This window comes from Terrapene carolina, unplaced genomic scaffold (genome assembly GCF_002925995.2).
Source record: "Terrapene carolina triunguis isolate 2854851 unplaced genomic scaffold, T_m_triunguis-2.0 Scaffold210, whole genome shotgun sequence".
In the NCBI taxonomy this organism is placed as follows: Eukaryota; Metazoa; Chordata; order Testudines; family Emydidae; genus Terrapene; species Terrapene triunguis.
Window position 1 is genome coordinate 21,490,944 of NW_020664561.1, and position 17,110 is coordinate 21,508,053.

Genomic DNA, 17,110 nt, shown 5'->3' on the forward strand with positions numbered 1-17,110 from the left:
CCCCCCCCCCCCCCCCCCGAACATGAAAAACACCTCCCAGACTGACCAGGGTAACCAGTGACTGCACTGTGTATGTGTCCTGATGCTGGACCTGACACCGCCTCTGTACCCTGCTAAAGGTCACTGTCCTGTCCAATTACCAAGCCCCTTCCCCCCCTCCAGACAGACTCTCCCTCAAAAGAACCTGACTGAAACAGTAATGGAGAGAAACAAACATTTTATTGCGAACCAGACATGAAACGTGGGGTGTGAAACTTGGACGGGGGCTTGTGTGAGGTGGGTAGGAAAGGGCTTATGAAATTTTGGGGAATGTCAGCCTTCTAGTGCTAGAGCAGTCTGCAGGGGTTGACTGAAAGTTTTAACGGCCCTTGCCGCCCCTCCTTCTTTGGAGTTTGGGTGAGGGTGGTGTGGGACTTGGTGGCGGGTGAGGGCGGTTACAGATAGACTGCAGCGGGGCTCTGTCCTCCTGCCTCCGGTCTTGCAGAACATCCACAAGGCGCCGGAGCGTGTCCGTTTGCTCCCTCATTAGTCCAAGCAGCTTTTCAGTAGCCTGTTGGTCCTCCTGACGCCACCTCTCCTCCCGTTCCATGACTGCTCGGTGCATTTGTGACAAGTTCTCCCTCCACTGTGTCTGCTGGGCTGCCTGGGCTCGGGAGCATCCCATTAGTTCTGAGAACATGTCTTCACGCGTCTTCTTCTTCCTCCGCCTAATCTGCGCTAGCCTCTGGGAGTGTGCTGACAGGCTGGGTTGGGAGACAGTCGCAGATGTGTCTGTGTGAATTGTAAAAAGGGAGTGAATTCCTGAGACAGATAAATGAAATTGTATACAAAGAACCTAGTCTTTCTCTGTGAACAAGACCATGCACTGAACCTCTCACATGCGCACTCAGGACAAGGTCGAATTTTCGGCCGTCGCCTTCAGTGCCTGTGGACTTGCGGAGGTCTTGGAGTGTTCAGAGAACTGTGGCTGGAGACCTGAACTTCTGGAGCGGGCAATAATGGTAAGCCGCAGACTTGTGGCTGCTTAAAACTCCAGCAGTAGCACTGGCCTCCTTTCACATTGAAAGCAATGCCAGTCTCTGCTGCCAGCAATCAGGACAGCATGAACTCTGCCCCTGTCCCACCCCCTCGCGGCTGTCCCAGGGAAAGATCCCTGTATGCTGCCCCTCTCCCTCCACCGCGTGGCTGTCAAGCAGTCCCAATACTAACATTCCCCTCCCTAATTCAAAGCAGGGCGTCATGAGCGACATCACCCTCCTGAGGATCCCGGACACCCAGAGAGAACGCATGCTGTGGGAAAGCATGCAGAAACCGGGGCCGTATGCCGCCATGCTATGTCGTGCGATGATCCCGGAGTACTTGATTGTGGCGTGGAGGGGACATGTCTGCTACCACGGAGGGCCCACTAAGATCGCCCTACCCCGGAACCTGATCAACAGGCTTGAGCTCTACCTCCACGAGACCTACGAGGAGTTCTCCTACGAGGATTTCTCGTCGATCCCCGGCCACATTGACCGGATTTTCGCGTAGGTGCACTGGGACTTTGGAGTGGAGCGTCTTGGGCCTGGGAATCATGTAGTAACGGACATTGTGAAAATTTTTTAAAACACTTGGGACTAAATTGAGAAGAGCCTAAGACAGAGAAATCATGAAAACCCATTTGTTACCTTTGTAAATATTCCTGTTTTGTACCTGATTATTTTTTTACTAGTTTACAGAACTTTTATAAATGTACATTGTTAATAGTATAAATATTACCGTTCTGTTTTAAATAAATGTTTACATGTTTACAGCACTTACTGCTTGATCCTTCCCCTGATTCTGTGTCCGGGGTAAGGGATGGGGACGGTTGGTACGGGATCTCGGTAAGGGTGATGAAGAGCTCCTGGCTGTCGGGGAAATCAGCGGTGCCAGCGCTGTCGACTGCCTCGTCCTCCTCATCTCCTTCTTCATCTTCCCCGTCCGCTGTCATGTCCGACGAGGAACCGGCCGCGGACATGATCTCATCCTCGGAGTCCACGGTCAGGGGTGGGGTAGTGGTGGCGGCCGCTCCCAGGATGGAATGCAGTGCCTCGTAGAAACGGGATGTGTGGGGCTGGGATCCGGAGCGTCCGTTAGCCTCTTTGGTTTTTTGGTAGCCTTGTCTCAGCTCCTTGATTTTCACGCGGCACTGCGTTGCATCCCGGCTGTAGCCTCTCTCTGCCATGGCTTTGGAGATCTTCTCGTAGATCTTAGCATTCCTTCTTTTGGAGCGCAGCTCTGAAAGCACGGACTCATCGCCCCACACTGCGATGAGATCCAAGACTTCCCGATCAGTCCATGCTGGGGCCCTCTTTCTATTAGATTGCACGGCCATCTCTGCTGGAGAGCTCTGCATAGTTGCCACTGCTGCTGAGCTCCCCTCGATGTCCAAAGAGGAACTGAGATTCAAACTGCCCAGACAGGAAAATGAAAATGAATTCAAATTTTCCCGGGGGTGTGGCTGGTCAGAGCATCCGAGCTCGGACTGCTGTCCAGAGCGTCAACAGAGTGGTGCACTGTGGGATAGCTCCCGGAGCTATTACCGTCGATTTCCATCCACACCTAGCCTAATTCGATATGGCCATGTCGAATTTAGCGCTAATCCTCTCGTTGGGGAGGATTACAGAAATCGATTTAAAGAGAGCTTTATGTCGAACTAAATGGCTTCCTGGTGTGGACGGGTGCAGGGTTAATTCGATATAACGGCACTAAAGTCGACATAAAAGCCTAGTGTAGACCAGGCCTAAGTCTGTTTTGAATCCAGGTATAGTTTGCATCTTCACAACATCCCCTGGCAATAAGTTCCACAGGTTCACTACGTGTTGCATGAAGAAGTACTTCCCTTTGTTTGTTTTAAATCTGCTGCCTATTAATTTCATTGTGTGACACCTAGTTCTTGGGTTATGTGAAGGGGTAAATAACACTTCCTTATTCACTTTCTCCACACCATTCATGATTTTATAGACCTCTATCATATCCCCACTCCGTCATCTCTTTTCCAAGATGAGCAGTCCTAGTCCTTTTAATCTTTCCTCATATGGAAGCTCTTCCAGACCCTTAATAATTTTTGTTGCCCTTCTCTGTACCTTGTCCATTTCCAATATACCTTTTTAGATATGGGACGACCAAAATGGCACACAGTATTCAAGGTTTGGGCATACCATGGATGTTTATAGAGGCATTATGATATTTATTGTCTTATTATCTGTCCCTTTCCTAATGGTTCCTAATACTCTATTAGCTCTTTTAATTGCCACTGCCTATTGAGCTATCCACAATGACTCCAAGACCTTTCTTGAGGGATAACAGCTAATTTAGACCCCATTATTTTGAATGTGTAATGAATAGGGATTGTTTTCTAATATGCATTATTTTGCATTTATCAAAACTAAATTTCATCTCCCATTTTGTTCCCCAGTCAGCCAGTGTTATGAAATCCCCTTGTAACACTTTGCAATCTGCTTTGGACTTAACTATCTTGAGTAATTTTGTATAATCTGCAAACTTTGCCACCTTTACCCCTTTTTCCAGATCATTTATGAACATGTTGAACAGCACTGGTCCCAGTATAGATCCCTGGAGGACACTCTTATTTATCTGTCTCCATTCTGAAAACTGATCATTTATTCCTATCCTTTGTTTCCTGTTTCTTAATCAGTTACTGATCCATGAGGATCTTCCCTCTTATCCCATGACTGCTTAGTATACTTAAGAGCCTTTGCTGAAGGACAGTTTTTCAGAAAGCCTCTAGCAAAGTACACTATATCCACTGGATCCCCCTTGTCCACATGTTTGTTGACTCCATCCCTTCAAAGAATTCTAATAGATTGGTGAGGCATGATTTCCCTTTATAAAAGCCATGCTGACTCTTCCCCAAAAATCATGTTCATCCATGTGTCTGGTAATTTTGTTCTTTACTAATACTATAGATCCAATGAATTTGCCTGGTACTGAAACTGGCTTACTGGCCTGTAATTGCCAGGATTGCCTCTGGAGCCTTTTTAATTGGCATCATATTAGCTCTCTTCCAGTCATCTGATATGGAAGCTGATTTAAGTGATGGCTTACATACCACAATTAATAGTTCTGCAATTTCATATTTGAGTTCCTTCAGAACTCTTCGGTCAATATCATCCGATCTTGGTGATTTATTACTGTTTATCAATTTGTTCCAAAACCTCGTCCATTGACACCTCAATATAGGACAGTTCCTCAGATTTGTCACTTAAAAAGAATGACTCAGGTGTGGGAAGTCTCCCTCCCATCTTGGGCAGTGAAGACCAATGCAAAAAATTTATTTAGCTTCTCCACAATGGCCTTTTCTTTCTTGAGTGCTGCTTTAGCACCTTGATTGTCCAGTGGCCCCACTTATTGTTTGGCAGGCTTCCTGCTTCTGATGCACTTAAAAAAGATGATGATAGTTTGAGTCTTTTGCTAGTTGCTCTTCAAATTCAGAGAGAACATAAGACTGATCAGGGGTGATGTTCCTGCTCAGACAGCTGCAAGAACCTACCCATTGCACATGCAGTTGGAGAGCTCAGGAGAAGTCTTAGCAGCACCAGAAGCTCTGTGGAGGATTGGAGAATTGATGCAAATGAAATAATGCCGGCTTTGTGAGGTACATCTGGTACAGGGTTTAGTAAGTTGTATGTGGCTACGTGCCTCCTTTTGATTTTCAGAGCTTAACTAAAAATATAGGTAAGGTGGATATGTATCAACATAAGAAACTGGGAGAGAGGAAAAACTTGAATATAAAATTTTTGATTTAAAAAACACTGAAAAGTTGTTGTTTTTTAAAAATGGAAATACACATTTAAGGTACGTACTTTCCCCCTTCCCACAGACAACCTTAATCATGATCTTCAAAGAATAATAAAATGGTCGGGTTCTTTTTATGATATATAAAGGCAGGATTTTGTCACCAAAATTTTCCTTGATTTAGTTTAGCTTTAGTAATTCAGGGTGGGTCCATCCTCGTAGAATGTGTGATGACTGAAGAACATATGAAACATGAGATTGAGACTGGAAGTGGAGCATTTAAGAGGGGAAGGGATTTTGTGTCTGTTTAGAACTTTTGTTAAACCCTATTTAATTCCAGTGCTTAACTGACAGAGAAAAAAGGATGTTTTGGTTAAAAATCTGACATTGCCTTCAATTAAAGGCCTCCTAAAGTGGTAGGGAAAGCTTGTGGGGGTCAGAGCATCAATACTGTTTTACAACAAAGCCAAGGAAGGCTAAACTTGACACACCTAACTTTTTTTATTTAACTTTTTTATAAAGGCATCCTTTATGATTAACTGCTCCTCCCTCACATGCCAATTTAGCACCAAGCTTTAAGATAGCTAGCAAATATAAGACTATCTACGTAACAAGGCAGATATGCACGATAGTAGTAACCAAGGGAGGTTTAAAAAAAAATGCTGTCTTTCCTGCAACAGCTGTGCAGTTTTATACTAAGATGAAGCTTTAAGAGTATCTCAAGCTGTGCCTATTACGCTGCTGCAATATAACTGCTGGTGTATAAGATGCTGGGATGAGTCTATCACACTGCAGCAGGGAAATTCAGAACCATACAGTTGAGGGGGAAGTGGGTTGACAAATGAAGAACTGAAAAGGAAAGGAATTAAGCATGGCAGAAATACAGTAGATTTACTCTAATTAGCTGTTACATAGTGCTTGTTACCCAAAGATCTCAAAGCACCTTATATATATAGAGAGAGGAAACTAAATACAACTGTCCCTGTTTTACAGATGAGTTGAGAGGTGAAGTGATTGCCCCATGTCACACTTAAGTGGCACAGCCAAAAATAAAGCAAGGGTGAGTCCCAGTTCAGTGTCTTATCCCAAGGACTGCATTGTGACTAACTGTTCAACTCAGAAAATTCCTTTTTGACCATCTATCTGCCCTTTTTTAATTAACTGCTGTTAACAGTATAGCATCTTATAGTGTTCTAGCTATTAGTATAGAATTTGCAATGTTTGACCTATAATATTGTGCATAGGGACTACATAACTTCCCAGGCTGTTTTTATTATTCATTTGCTCTGAAAGCCTCTCCTCTGCAAGTAAGTTTTGTTATGGCATAAAAGTTATGTGAGCCATGCATTTACCTGATTTGTGTGCACCGTTGAACTGCAGGAGCTCTAACAACCTAATGGTGGTGCCTTTACCATGCGTTGTTAGTATTAACACTAGTTAAATTACTGTATTTGCATTACTCCAACAGTTCCCTGCCAAAACTTAACTCATGACTTAAAACCTACTTGCAACTGATGAGTGAAGCTTTCCCTGGCACTTCAAGAAGCTAAACCATCTGTTTTTGGATTTTTTTAGAAGTTTCTAGTCCATATGACTGTGAGGTGAACTTGAATAAACTGAAGCAATGTTGTCTTCCTGACTAAAGACAGATTGTTTCAGTCTCTCTGGGACTGCTCAAAGATCTTCCAAGCAGCAAACAAAGTAATAGCTCTCTAGACAGTTGGCATGCTGGTACTCAGAATCTGGTGGGAGAGTGGAAGAATGACAAAAAGAATGACAAAAAAGTGAATTTCACACTACTGCTGGAAAAGCTAGGGGCAGCACATGTGGCACCTGAGCTGTTGTCTCAGGAACAGAGGTAGATCTCCCCAATCTTGCATGACGACTTTAAGTAGTAAGTAAATAATAGTGAGATATGTCAGGGTCTGAAAAAGTTAGGTGGAAAGCAACCCCTCCCCCCAAAAAAAGAAAAGAAAAAAAGCTGCTTATTTCAAAGTTAGACAAAGGAACTGTGAAGTCAGTATGTAACTTATATTTTTAAAAGTACATATGTATTGCATATAGACAATTGAACACAGATGGACATTTAACTTAAATCATATTTCTATATGAAATCTACTTACTATAGTTACATGTAACATTACAGTGCCTGAACGATTAGACAAAAGCTTTATTTACCTTATACACCTGTATATTGTCAGATTCACTATTACCATGTATGTTGGACCTTCACCACATTTAAAAACAACTAAACTACTAAAATGGGCAGGGGAGTCAGCAGCAGGTGTAGTACCTGAAACTACTTAACTACATTATTGAAACAGAACAGACTGGTTGTTAAGTGTCTCAAAGTGATTAGAACTTAGTGTGTTTAAAAAAGTTTCCAACTGTTACTTGAGAATATATACAGAACTGTAAAAAAAAACTCAACTACTGTAGCTTACCATGATACTGCCTTTAATAACAGAACTTTTACATTTGCAGAAATGTAATTTAAAATCTCAGTAACTGCAGACTTCATATGAATAAAAGTGGTTCTTTTTAGTGTCTTCAGTGTACATAATTTGACAAAGAGATGAATCAATCTTTAGCACTGATGTGATTTTATAGGAAACACTAAATTGCACTGTCATCTTTTGTTCCAACACAATGACAGTAAAATTAGCTAGAAAGTATAGCAAACCAATTCACATTACAATCAATAGGATACTACAAGGTTTTGAAGGTGATAAGCAGTGCAAGTTTTCACTAGTTGTGTTTGTCATCTATTTCACAGACCCTCATGTAGCACTTTTTAACATATTTAAAACATGTTGTCCTTTATGTCTCCAAAGCATGGTAACAAAAATATTAACTAATCCACACAAAGGCTCTGTGAGGTAGGTAATCGTTTTTACTTACATTTTATGACAGTGAAGCTGAGGCAGGGAGGGTTTAAGTATTGCCCAAGGCCGTAATGTCTGTGTTAGATAAATGATTTCAAATTGATGAATTATTCGCTCCAAACCCTAGTTAGTTTAGTAGACCATGCTGCACACGTAGGCCTACATTTTCAAGTTCGGGTACTTAACAATTGGCACCTAAATTCATAGTTAGGTCCCCAAATAAATGGCTTAATTTTAGACCTTGTGGGTTCTCAGCACCTCTGAAAGTCAGGCCATTTATTTAGAGGCCTAAAGATGGATTTTAGGTACCTAACATCTAGATTAGGGGCACTTTTTTAACTAAGGCTAAGGTAGGCTACATGACAGATCAGAATTTTTTGCTGTTCTCATTTGACATTGATGAACTAATGGAAGCAGCTTGCCTTCCTGGTGAAGCTTTTGAGTATCTGTAGCACCTCCGATGAAAGCCCCATTAATAAACACTCTTGGAACCTGTTAAGTATATAAAAATTACATTATTAGTAAATTACATTAGTTATTGGAGGTAGGCTAAAAAACAAGTGTGGTCATGCATACTGCCATATAAACTTAGGAATGCTATACTTGACATACTTGCTATTTGATGCACCATATTAATGGACAGTCTTACATTTCCATAATAACTTTCTATAAAAGGGGTTCTGAGATGCTTTTTATTAAACAGAGGCATCACTGCACCTTCTCCTTAAAAGTAATATGTATCATTTGCACATCGGTTTAGAACATGCAGTGAAAAAACACTTGATTCAAATGAAGTTACAGGGAATTGTTACAAAGGCAGAATGTAATTCCAAAAGGTGCCAGGATACTGGGGCTAACACTTCTACCCAAGCAAAAAGTGTCCCTGATGGATTTCAGTTTTGTGTCTTTGATGTGACCTTTGTTTAAAGTCTCATCTGAAAGACAGCAGGATCAGCAGTACAGTAACTATCATGACTCTGGAGTGGTACGTCAGCACCATGAGGAATGTGAGATACCTTACAGAAGCTTTGCTACAGCTTCCTCAAGCACCTTGTGTTTTACTTAGGAGCTCATATATAAGGTTCAACGCAGCTAGCATGCAAGATCTGATGAGGTCACAATTGGTGGGCTATTGCTTCAGTGAATTAGCCCTCCCTCTATTTTAGTTACTACGTCTGAAAAGATGTACTCACCGTCCTGCCACCAGTCATTTGATGAAGAATGTCTTGAAACTGGCTTCCATTTTCATACATGTCTAGTTCTATTGCTGTGTAATTTACATTCATATCCTGGAACAGTTTCTTTGCCATTTTGCAGTAGCCGCACGTTGTTTTAGAGAAAATCACTACACAGTTGTCCGAAATGGTTTCCTGTATTTTTTTAAAAAAAAGGTTGAGTCAATGTATTCTGCACACGGGTACTAATTAAATGAATTAATTTATCACATTCTTAAAGATAAAGTCTTAGACAAAAGCAATATGTTTTGTCTTTTCATTATGGTAACAAATTCCAAAAATTATAAGTAGGTGTTTCCAATGAGGTCCCGCAAGGATTAGTTCTTGACCCTATGCTATTTAACATTTTTTATCAATGAGCTGGAAGAAAACAAAAGATCATTACTGATTAAGTTTGCAAGAGACACAAAGATTGGGGAAGTGGTAAATAATGAAGAGGATAGATCACTGTTAAAAAGTGATCATGATCACTCTGTAAGCTGGACACAAGCAAACAATATGTGTTTTGAAATGGCCAAATGTGACGTTCATATCTTGAAACAAAGAGTATAGGCTATACTTACAGTACAGGGGACTCTATCTTGGGAAGAAGAGAGTCTGAAAAGGATTGGGGGAAGGAGGGGTGTCATGGTGGTGGTGGATAATCAGCTCAACACAGGCTCCGAGTGAGACACTATGGCCAAAAGGGCTAATACAATTCTTGAATGTATAATCAGAGGAATAGCGAATAGGAGTAGAGGTGATATTTTACCTCTGTAAGGCATACATTTTAACAGCGAGGGCAATTAACCACTGGAACAATTTATCAAGGGCTATGGTAGTTTCTCCATCACTGGATACCCTTCTAAAAGTTCAAACAAGAATTTAATTCAGGGACATTGTATAGCCTGTGTTATGCAGGAGATCATTCTAACTGTTCACAATGGCCCCTTCTGGCCTTATAACCCATGAAGCAGGACTGTCTGGGCAAGAAGACTAGTACAAGGAGCTGGAGGGGAAACTAGGACTGGCTGGACAAGGAGAGCGGGATTTGGATGAGAAGCTGGAGGAGTGGAGACTGGGTAGGGGAGAAGAAAGGGACTGGGATGAGAAGCCAGGAGTGTGGAAGAGAAAGGACTGGCACAGGGACAAGCTGTAGAGGATGGGTGAGAAGGGGCCCCCACTTGAGCGGGGTAGTGGACAGAAGCGTTTGGGACCACTAAAGCGCACTCTCCTCTAAAACACACTCAAAAGTTAGAGGGACAGGCTACCTTAATACTGACGTTTCCTGACTTGAGTTCTTGATTTTGTAACCTTAATAATATACTTTTAACATAATGTGTGTGTGTAATTTTATATTGTTTGGGTGATAAAATGCAAGGGTGGTCCAAGGAAAACACCTCTAAAGAGATTTGAAGACAGACCATGGACAAGGCATGATAAACCCCAGGGAACAGGACACTGTAGGGGGCTGGAATGATAGGATGGACCTTTCCAAGAATCCCCAAAAATGTAACATGGCTGTGATAAGTCACCTAAAGGTAAAAATGATGCAGGTCTGACAGGCTTTGTAGTCAAAAGATGAATGTGGAAAAAAGGATAAAGTTCTTTCTAGAAATGTAAAACTATTACACCTCTACCTCGATATAACGCTGTCCTCAGGAGCCAAAAAATCTTACCGCGTTATAGGTGAAACCGCATTATATTGAACTTGCTTTGATCCACCAGAGTGGGCAGCCCCACCCCCCCGGAGCACTGCTTTACTGTGCTATATCCGAATTCGTGTTATATCGGGTCGCGTTATATCGAGGTAGCGGTGCACTTTACTGGAGCTAAACCTGAGATATTTTCTAGCTCTCATTGCTTAATTAATTGGTTTCATGGGATTTAACCCCTCCCCTCCTCCAAGACATCATCATTTAATAATGACACCAGTGGTGAACGTAACTGATTTAAACGGGACACTGTGAAAGTATAAGGGTCTGCCCACATGGATTAGATTGCAGAACTGGAGTTCAAAAGTATAATACATTATTTACTGGACTAAGTTTACAGATCAGATTCTGTAGCCTGATGTAAGAAAAAAGCAATCCTTGTACCAATTAGAAAAAAAAAAAAGGAAGTTAGTAAATTACTATCCCTTTTTCAAAGGCTAGAAATAATAATTCTTTCTGAATAATAAATGACCCCTTTATTTACCTGGATCTTGTTCACAGTAGCACCATTAGACAATCCCATTGAAGTAGATGGACTATTTCCCATTCTAAAAATAAAAATGTTAGATAGATAGACCTATAAAACCTCTTTTTGAAAAACTGTCACTCATTTTTATGGTTCTCAAGTTATTTTAAATATGATACTAAGGCCTTCTGTCAAAACAACTTCACTACCCCTACCCCATTTTTTACCTATCTGCAAAGTGCCCAGAACAGAGACAGCTTGACTCAGTCTATCCATACTTCAGAAACCCACTGGTATCCCACGATTTTGTCTCTGCAGGCTTTGGCATTGCACAGCAGTCATTACTTTGAACTGAATTACAGAAACATTACTTTTTAAAATGCCATCTAACAAAGGGATTATCTACATTAGAATGCTTTGCTTCTTTAATTATGCTGGTGTAATTGAAGTGGCAAACCCACCCTAGCCAGGATTCAGTTGCAGTGGTCCAAAGGTACCTGCACTGGTATAGCTTATTCTGGTCTGCCTGCTAGAGTTTACAGGGGTGTAACTTTATCCTCAACACAACAACAACCACACTCGATCTCCCTCCCCCAGTTTACTATACCAGTGTAACTCTTCCAGTCCTAGGAGACCAGACCGGTAATGGTATGGAGGGGATGTGTCTCTGTCCCCCGTTTGCCTTGGGCTCGGCTGATGCATCTGTCCGGATGCGGCGGTGCCGCTGACCTGTGAGGCAGGCAGACCCCGTGGGGGATCGGCTGCCGGCGGCTAGCAGGCTCAGCCGGCTTGGCTCGCTCCCTGCCGGGCTAGGAGTGCCCAGCACCAGGGGAGCAGATCCTGAGCGGGGCTCGGCCCCAGCGCCCTGCCCCGATGGGCGGCGAGGCTGGGCGCGGGCCGCACCCCTGCTCGGCGGCGACACGGGGTCGGTGACAGTGGGGCAGCCCCGCAGCGGCCACGGAACAAGCGGGCGACCCCACCGGGGGGAGAGGCCGAGCCAGGCAGGGCCAGAACCGCCCTTCCCCGGAGCCCCAGGTGGGTGCGAAGTCCCGACCCCGCCGCACGGACCTGAGCCGGCTGCCGGCGGCGCGCAGGGCTCCCCGCAAGGGCACCATGGGCTCGCCGGGCCGGGGGAGGAGCCCGGCCACCTCCTGCGCGAGCTGGGCTGCCCGCCACGCTGCCTGCCCGCGTCTCGCGCGACCCCCGTCGTCGCGGCCTCCTCCCTCCCCGGAGCCCAGGGACCGCCCCGCCCCGCCCCCAGCGCTGGCCCGGGAGAGCAGTCCCTGCTCCGCTCCCGGCAGCCATTTGTTGGTCTCCCCCAACCGCTTTCATCCACAACCCGACCCCACTCCACACCCTTGCCCCCCTCCGCAGCCATGGTACCTGAGCCGCCTTCTGCTACTGCATTAAGCGATGGGCGGCACATCTGTCAACCGGTGGTTGCGTGCTCCTGTCCCCTGGGGGAGAGATGGGCACAGTGCAGTGGCTTGTTTTGGGAGAGGCCAGTTAGGTGTTAACGCCACATTCTTATGTATTGGTGTCAGAGAAGGCAAGGTCAAAGAAACGCCTTGGCACAGGGAGCAGAAGGTGGTGAGGTTTGTGATGGTTCTTGGGTGAGTTTATGCCAGCAATGCCCCTCTGCCATGTACATTGGCCAAACTGGACAGTCTAGGCAAAACAATAAATGGACACAAATCAGACATCAAGAATTGTAAGATTCAGCAACCAGAAGGAGAACACGTCAATCTCCCTGGACACTCAATAACAGACTTAAAAGTAAAAACGAAGAGTACTTGTGGCACCTTAGAGACTAACAAATTTATTTGGGCATAAGCTTTCGTGGGCTAGAACCCACTTCATCAGACGCATGCAGTGGAAAATACAGTAGGAAGATATATATATATATATATATATAGTACATGAAAAGATGGGGGTTGCCTTACTAATTCTAACGAGACAATTCAATTACAGTGGGCTATCATCAACAGGAGGAAGAATCACTTTTGTAGTGGTAACCAGAGTGGCCCATTTCAAACAGTAGAGAAGAAGGTGTGAGTAACAGTAGGGGGAAATTAGCATGGGGAAATTAGTTTTTATTTCTTGTAATGACCCATCCACTCCCAGTCTTTGTTCAGGCCTAATTTGATGATGTCCAGTTTGCAAATTAATTCCAGTTCTGCAGTTTCTCGTTGGAGTCTGTTTTTGAAGTTTTTGTTGTTGAAGAATTGCCACTTTTAGGTCTGTTATTGAGTGTCCAGGGAGGTTGAAGTGTTAAAAGTGGCAATTTTTCAACAAAAAAAGTCAAAAACAGACTTCAATGAGAAACTGCAGAACTGGAATTAATTTGCAAATTAGGACACCATCAAATTAGGCCTGAATAAAGACTGGGAGTAGATGGGTCACTACAAAAAGTAATCTTCCCTCTGTTAATACTCACATCTTCTTGTCAACTGTTGGAAATGGGCGATGTCCACCCTGATTGCATTGGCCTCATTAACACTACAAAAGTAATTTCCCACTCTGTTGATATTCACCCCTTCTTGTCAACTGTTGAGAATAGGCCACTTCCACCTTAATTGAATTGGCCTCATTAGCACCGACTCCCCCCCACTTGGTAATGCAACTCTCATCTTTTCATGTGCTGTAATATATATACTGCTTACTGTATTTTTCACTCCATGCATCTGATGAAGTGGGTTTTAGCTCACGAAAGCTTATGCCCAAATAAATTTGTTAGTCTCTAAGGTGACACAAGGACTCCTCGTTGTTTTTGCTGATACAGACTAATACACCTACCACACTGAAACCAGTCTTAGGGTTGGTTTACACTACACAGCCAGGTCCACATAAGGCAGCTTACCTCGACCTAATTATGTCATTACAGCCTTCCTCCCGCCACTACAGTAGTAAGTGCCTACTACACCAACATAATAGCTCCACCGCCACCAGAGGCATTAGGCTTATATCCCTGTAGTTAGGTGTATCACTGCAGACACTGCATCCCTTTCATTGGCTGTTGGCTGTCTTGTTAATTTCAGGGCAGGAGCCCTGAAATTGACAAGAAAGCCAGACAACTAGAGCCCAGCTGCCCCCCTGCTCCCCTGGGAGCCAGGGTAAGAAGCCCACACAGCTTTCCCCCACCCTTCCCCACTTCCAGCTAGGACCAAGCGCAAGAAGCTGGGCAGGGGGACTGAGAAGCCAGGGCAGCTGGAGCCCACTCCCCAAGGCGAGAAGCCCCAGGCGGCTTCCCCTGGCTCCTAGCGGGGAATGGGGAGGGGAGAAGCCCCGGGGGAAGGCTCCTGGCAGGGAATGGGGAGAGGAGAAGTCCTGGCTGCGCAGCTCCTGGCCAGGAACAGGGAGCAGAGGGAGGAGGCAGCCTCCCAGGAGCCCAGGAGGCAGCCGGGCTCCTGGCAGGGAGCTGCCAGCAGAGCCAAGAGATCTCTCAGCACCTTGCACTGCCCCTCTTAGGTTGGTGGAAGCATTCCCTGTGAGAGCGCATACCACCGACCCAAGGAGGGTAGTGTGAACATACACCACCACAGTCATTATTGCGGTGACTGTAAACTGGCCTAATATAGGTCGACTCAAGTTTCTAGTATAGACATAGCCTGAGGCTGGTAAAGTTCTGTTTCTTGCATGATGAAGTTTTACCCATGTTATTTATAAAGAGTTCCATTGTGCCACAAGAGAAAGTTGTCAGCACTCTTCTCCCTGGAGCTGAAGGGGTCTTTTAGATATTCTGGGCGCAGGCCATGTCGTGCCTTGAAGATCAGGCCTTGAACTTTATTTGGTATTCTATGGGAAGCCAATTTAGAGAGGAGAGGAGAGGTATGAGGTGCTTGCAGCAGCCTATCTTGCTGAGGAGACATGGTGCAGTGGTGTATACTAGTTGGAGTTTCCTGAGTGCTGAAGACTTCATGTCCAGGTTTATCACATTGCTGTAGTTCAGCTGAGAGGTGATGAAGGCATGAATAACTGAGGCCAGGTCATCGTTGACCAACATGGGATGGCATCTTCTAGCCAATTGGAGATGATAGAATGAGTCACTCTCAGATACTTCTGTGTGAGAGCTTAGCATCAGCAAGGAGTCCAGACTGAATTGAGCAATTTTGGGTGTGTACCTTCAGCCAAAGGATTCTGCATGGTGTCTGCAGACTTTTCAAAGGGCTTTCCTCTGGCCACCAGCATCATCTCTTTTTTGCTCTTTTAGGTTCAGCTAAACTTCTCTCAGCTGTTCATCCATGAGCCGATCTCATCCGAGCACTGGGCCAGCTTGATGGCAGTGGTGTGGTCATAAATGGTGAAGGATAGATAGTGTCATCTGCCTATTGGTGGCACTTGAGTTCATGTTGTCTGACCAGTTTGTCTTTGTTTTAGAATCCCCAGGTCACACAGGTCAATTTCAGAGCTGAGAAAAGAAGCCAAGAGTATTGCTTCCTATTCCTGCCAGCCAACCACTGGGAAACACTAGAGCAGTTTGCTCATACCTCTCCTGTGTCAGCTCTCCATCTCATTTTAAATCTCCATTGCAAAGTAAACTTTTTTCCTTTGTAGTTTCTTTCTTGCTCTTCTATTACTTATCTGTGTAATTGTATTACAATGCAACTTCAAATATACAAACAAAATCTTCCTGTTATATGAAACAGTCATGAAAAATCCATACATTACCTGAATCCTCAATTATCTGAACATATTCAATATTCCTCATGACATTTGGATAATCAAGGTTGTACAATATTTATCTCTGAAAAGCATTTTACGATACAGTCTGTATGAAAGAGGCTACAGAAAATAAAACTTCATTGTATTGCACATTTCCCTGTGGCCACAGCAGTTTCCTGGGCAGTGGGGGGAAGGAAAGCATCAACCCCTCTCCTTCCTCCCTGTTGCTCCTGCATGCACTGCCTCTCTGGAGACACAGGTGGGACACACAACGCTTAAGGAACAAGGTGAGGAGGCGAGGGGCGGATGAAGAGGTGGGCCACGAGGTGAGCGGCAGGTGGGGGAGGGGGCGAGGAAGTGAGCGGTGGGCGCGGGAGTAAGGAGATGAGTGGCGAGCCAGCAGCAGAGGAGTGGGGGGATCTGGTGGTGAGCGGGGTGGGGAGTGAGGAGGCGAGCGGGGTGGGGAGTGAGGAGGTGAGTGATGGGCAGACGGTGGGGTGAGGAGGCGAGTGGCAGGGAGGGCTGGTGAGGAGAAAAAAGTGTCAGTGCGGCCACCAGCAAGAGTTGGTGGCTGCACTCTGAGGCCACCAAAAATTTTGTTGCAAGAACCCCTAGTGGCCTATATAGAGGTCTTTAGAGACAGTGGACTTTGATATGTCTTTGGGGTATTATATTTGGGATTATATAATATACCAATTAAGCAAATGTTTTTAATAATGTTGAATGTTTCATTCTCTAAATCTTAACATGTTTTTCTTTGTTTTAGAATTCCAAGTATTGTGCAATAATACAGGCTATAAGGTGCTGTTCTGCAATATACACATGCCTCATCTATGTCATAAAGTGTCCTTCCGCATACTAGTACTGGAATGTTGGAGATCTCTGGCCAAATGTCCCATTTGATAGCTATACTTATAGGCCCTCTGAGCCTGCCAGTCAGGTTCTATACTAGGAACCCATTAGTCCAGCAGAGCTACTAGCAGCCTCCCTTTTGAAGCTGGTAAGGAATGCTCTATTCAATATCAGTCTCAGCAAACTGTCTAATGATTCTAGTTTTTTCCCCAAATGATAGCTGAAAGGTAAGAATTGAATAATGGGTATTATTTAGTTCTTACTTTCCAATAACAACTTATTATTAACAAATTAATAATCTTTTCCGACAGGCTAATGTTTACTATGTATTACAAAAATAGTACAAGCATTATCAATTCGATATTTGGTAATTATGAGAATTGGAAGTAATGGGTTGACTGGAAGTACTGACACATGATGTACCAAACTGTTTTTGCAACTTTATACTGATTTTACAACACGAACATAACATGCTAGACCAGGGGTCGGCAACATTTGGCACGTGGCTCGCCAGGGTAAGCGCCCTGGCAGGCCGGG

The 17,110-nt window shown here is 44.3% G+C and overlaps 1 protein-coding gene across 3 annotated transcripts; it reads right to left on the reverse strand.

Annotated features, from left to right (window-relative positions):
* Window positions 1-7,697: 7,697 nt before the first annotated feature.
* LOC112109634 (glutaredoxin-2, mitochondrial) lies at window positions 7,698-12,565 on the reverse strand. 3 transcript variants are annotated; one of them, XM_024204212.3, is made up of 4 exons: window positions 12,443-12,565; window positions 11,078-11,141; window positions 8,858-9,034; window positions 7,698-8,156 (listed from the first exon to the last, which is right to left on the reverse strand). In XM_024204212.3, the coding sequence occupies exons 2-4, from the start codon at window positions 11,138-11,140 to the stop codon at window positions 8,010-8,012; spliced, it is 387 nt and encodes a 128-aa protein (XP_024059980.1). In that variant the 5' UTR covers window position 11,141; window positions 12,443-12,565; the 3' UTR covers window positions 7,698-8,009. The 3 variants fall into 3 exon arrangements, with proteins under 3 accessions (XP_024059980.1, XP_024059978.2, XP_024059979.1); XM_024204210.3 differs by lacking the exon at window positions 12,443-12,565 and adding an exon at window positions 12,128-12,233; XM_024204211.2 differs by lacking the exon at window positions 12,443-12,565 and adding an exon at window positions 11,667-11,752.
* Between the last annotated feature and the right edge of the window lie 4,545 nt (window positions 12,566-17,110).

Bases quoted from the DNA above. Each gene is read 5' to 3' on its own strand.
- LOC112109634 (XM_024204210.3), bottom strand. From the start codon at position 12,174: ATGGTGCCCTTGCGGGGAGCCCTGCGCGCCGCCGGCAGCCGGCTCAG. The intron at 11,142-12,127 runs GTCCGTGCGGCG...TTTTATTTTTAG, and splicing joins GCCGCCGGCAGCCGGCTCAG to AATGGGAAATAGTCCATCTA. The intron at 8,157-8,857 runs GTGAGTACATCT...TATACTTAACAG, and splicing joins AAATGACTGGTGGCAGGACG to GTTCCAAGAGTGTTTATTAA.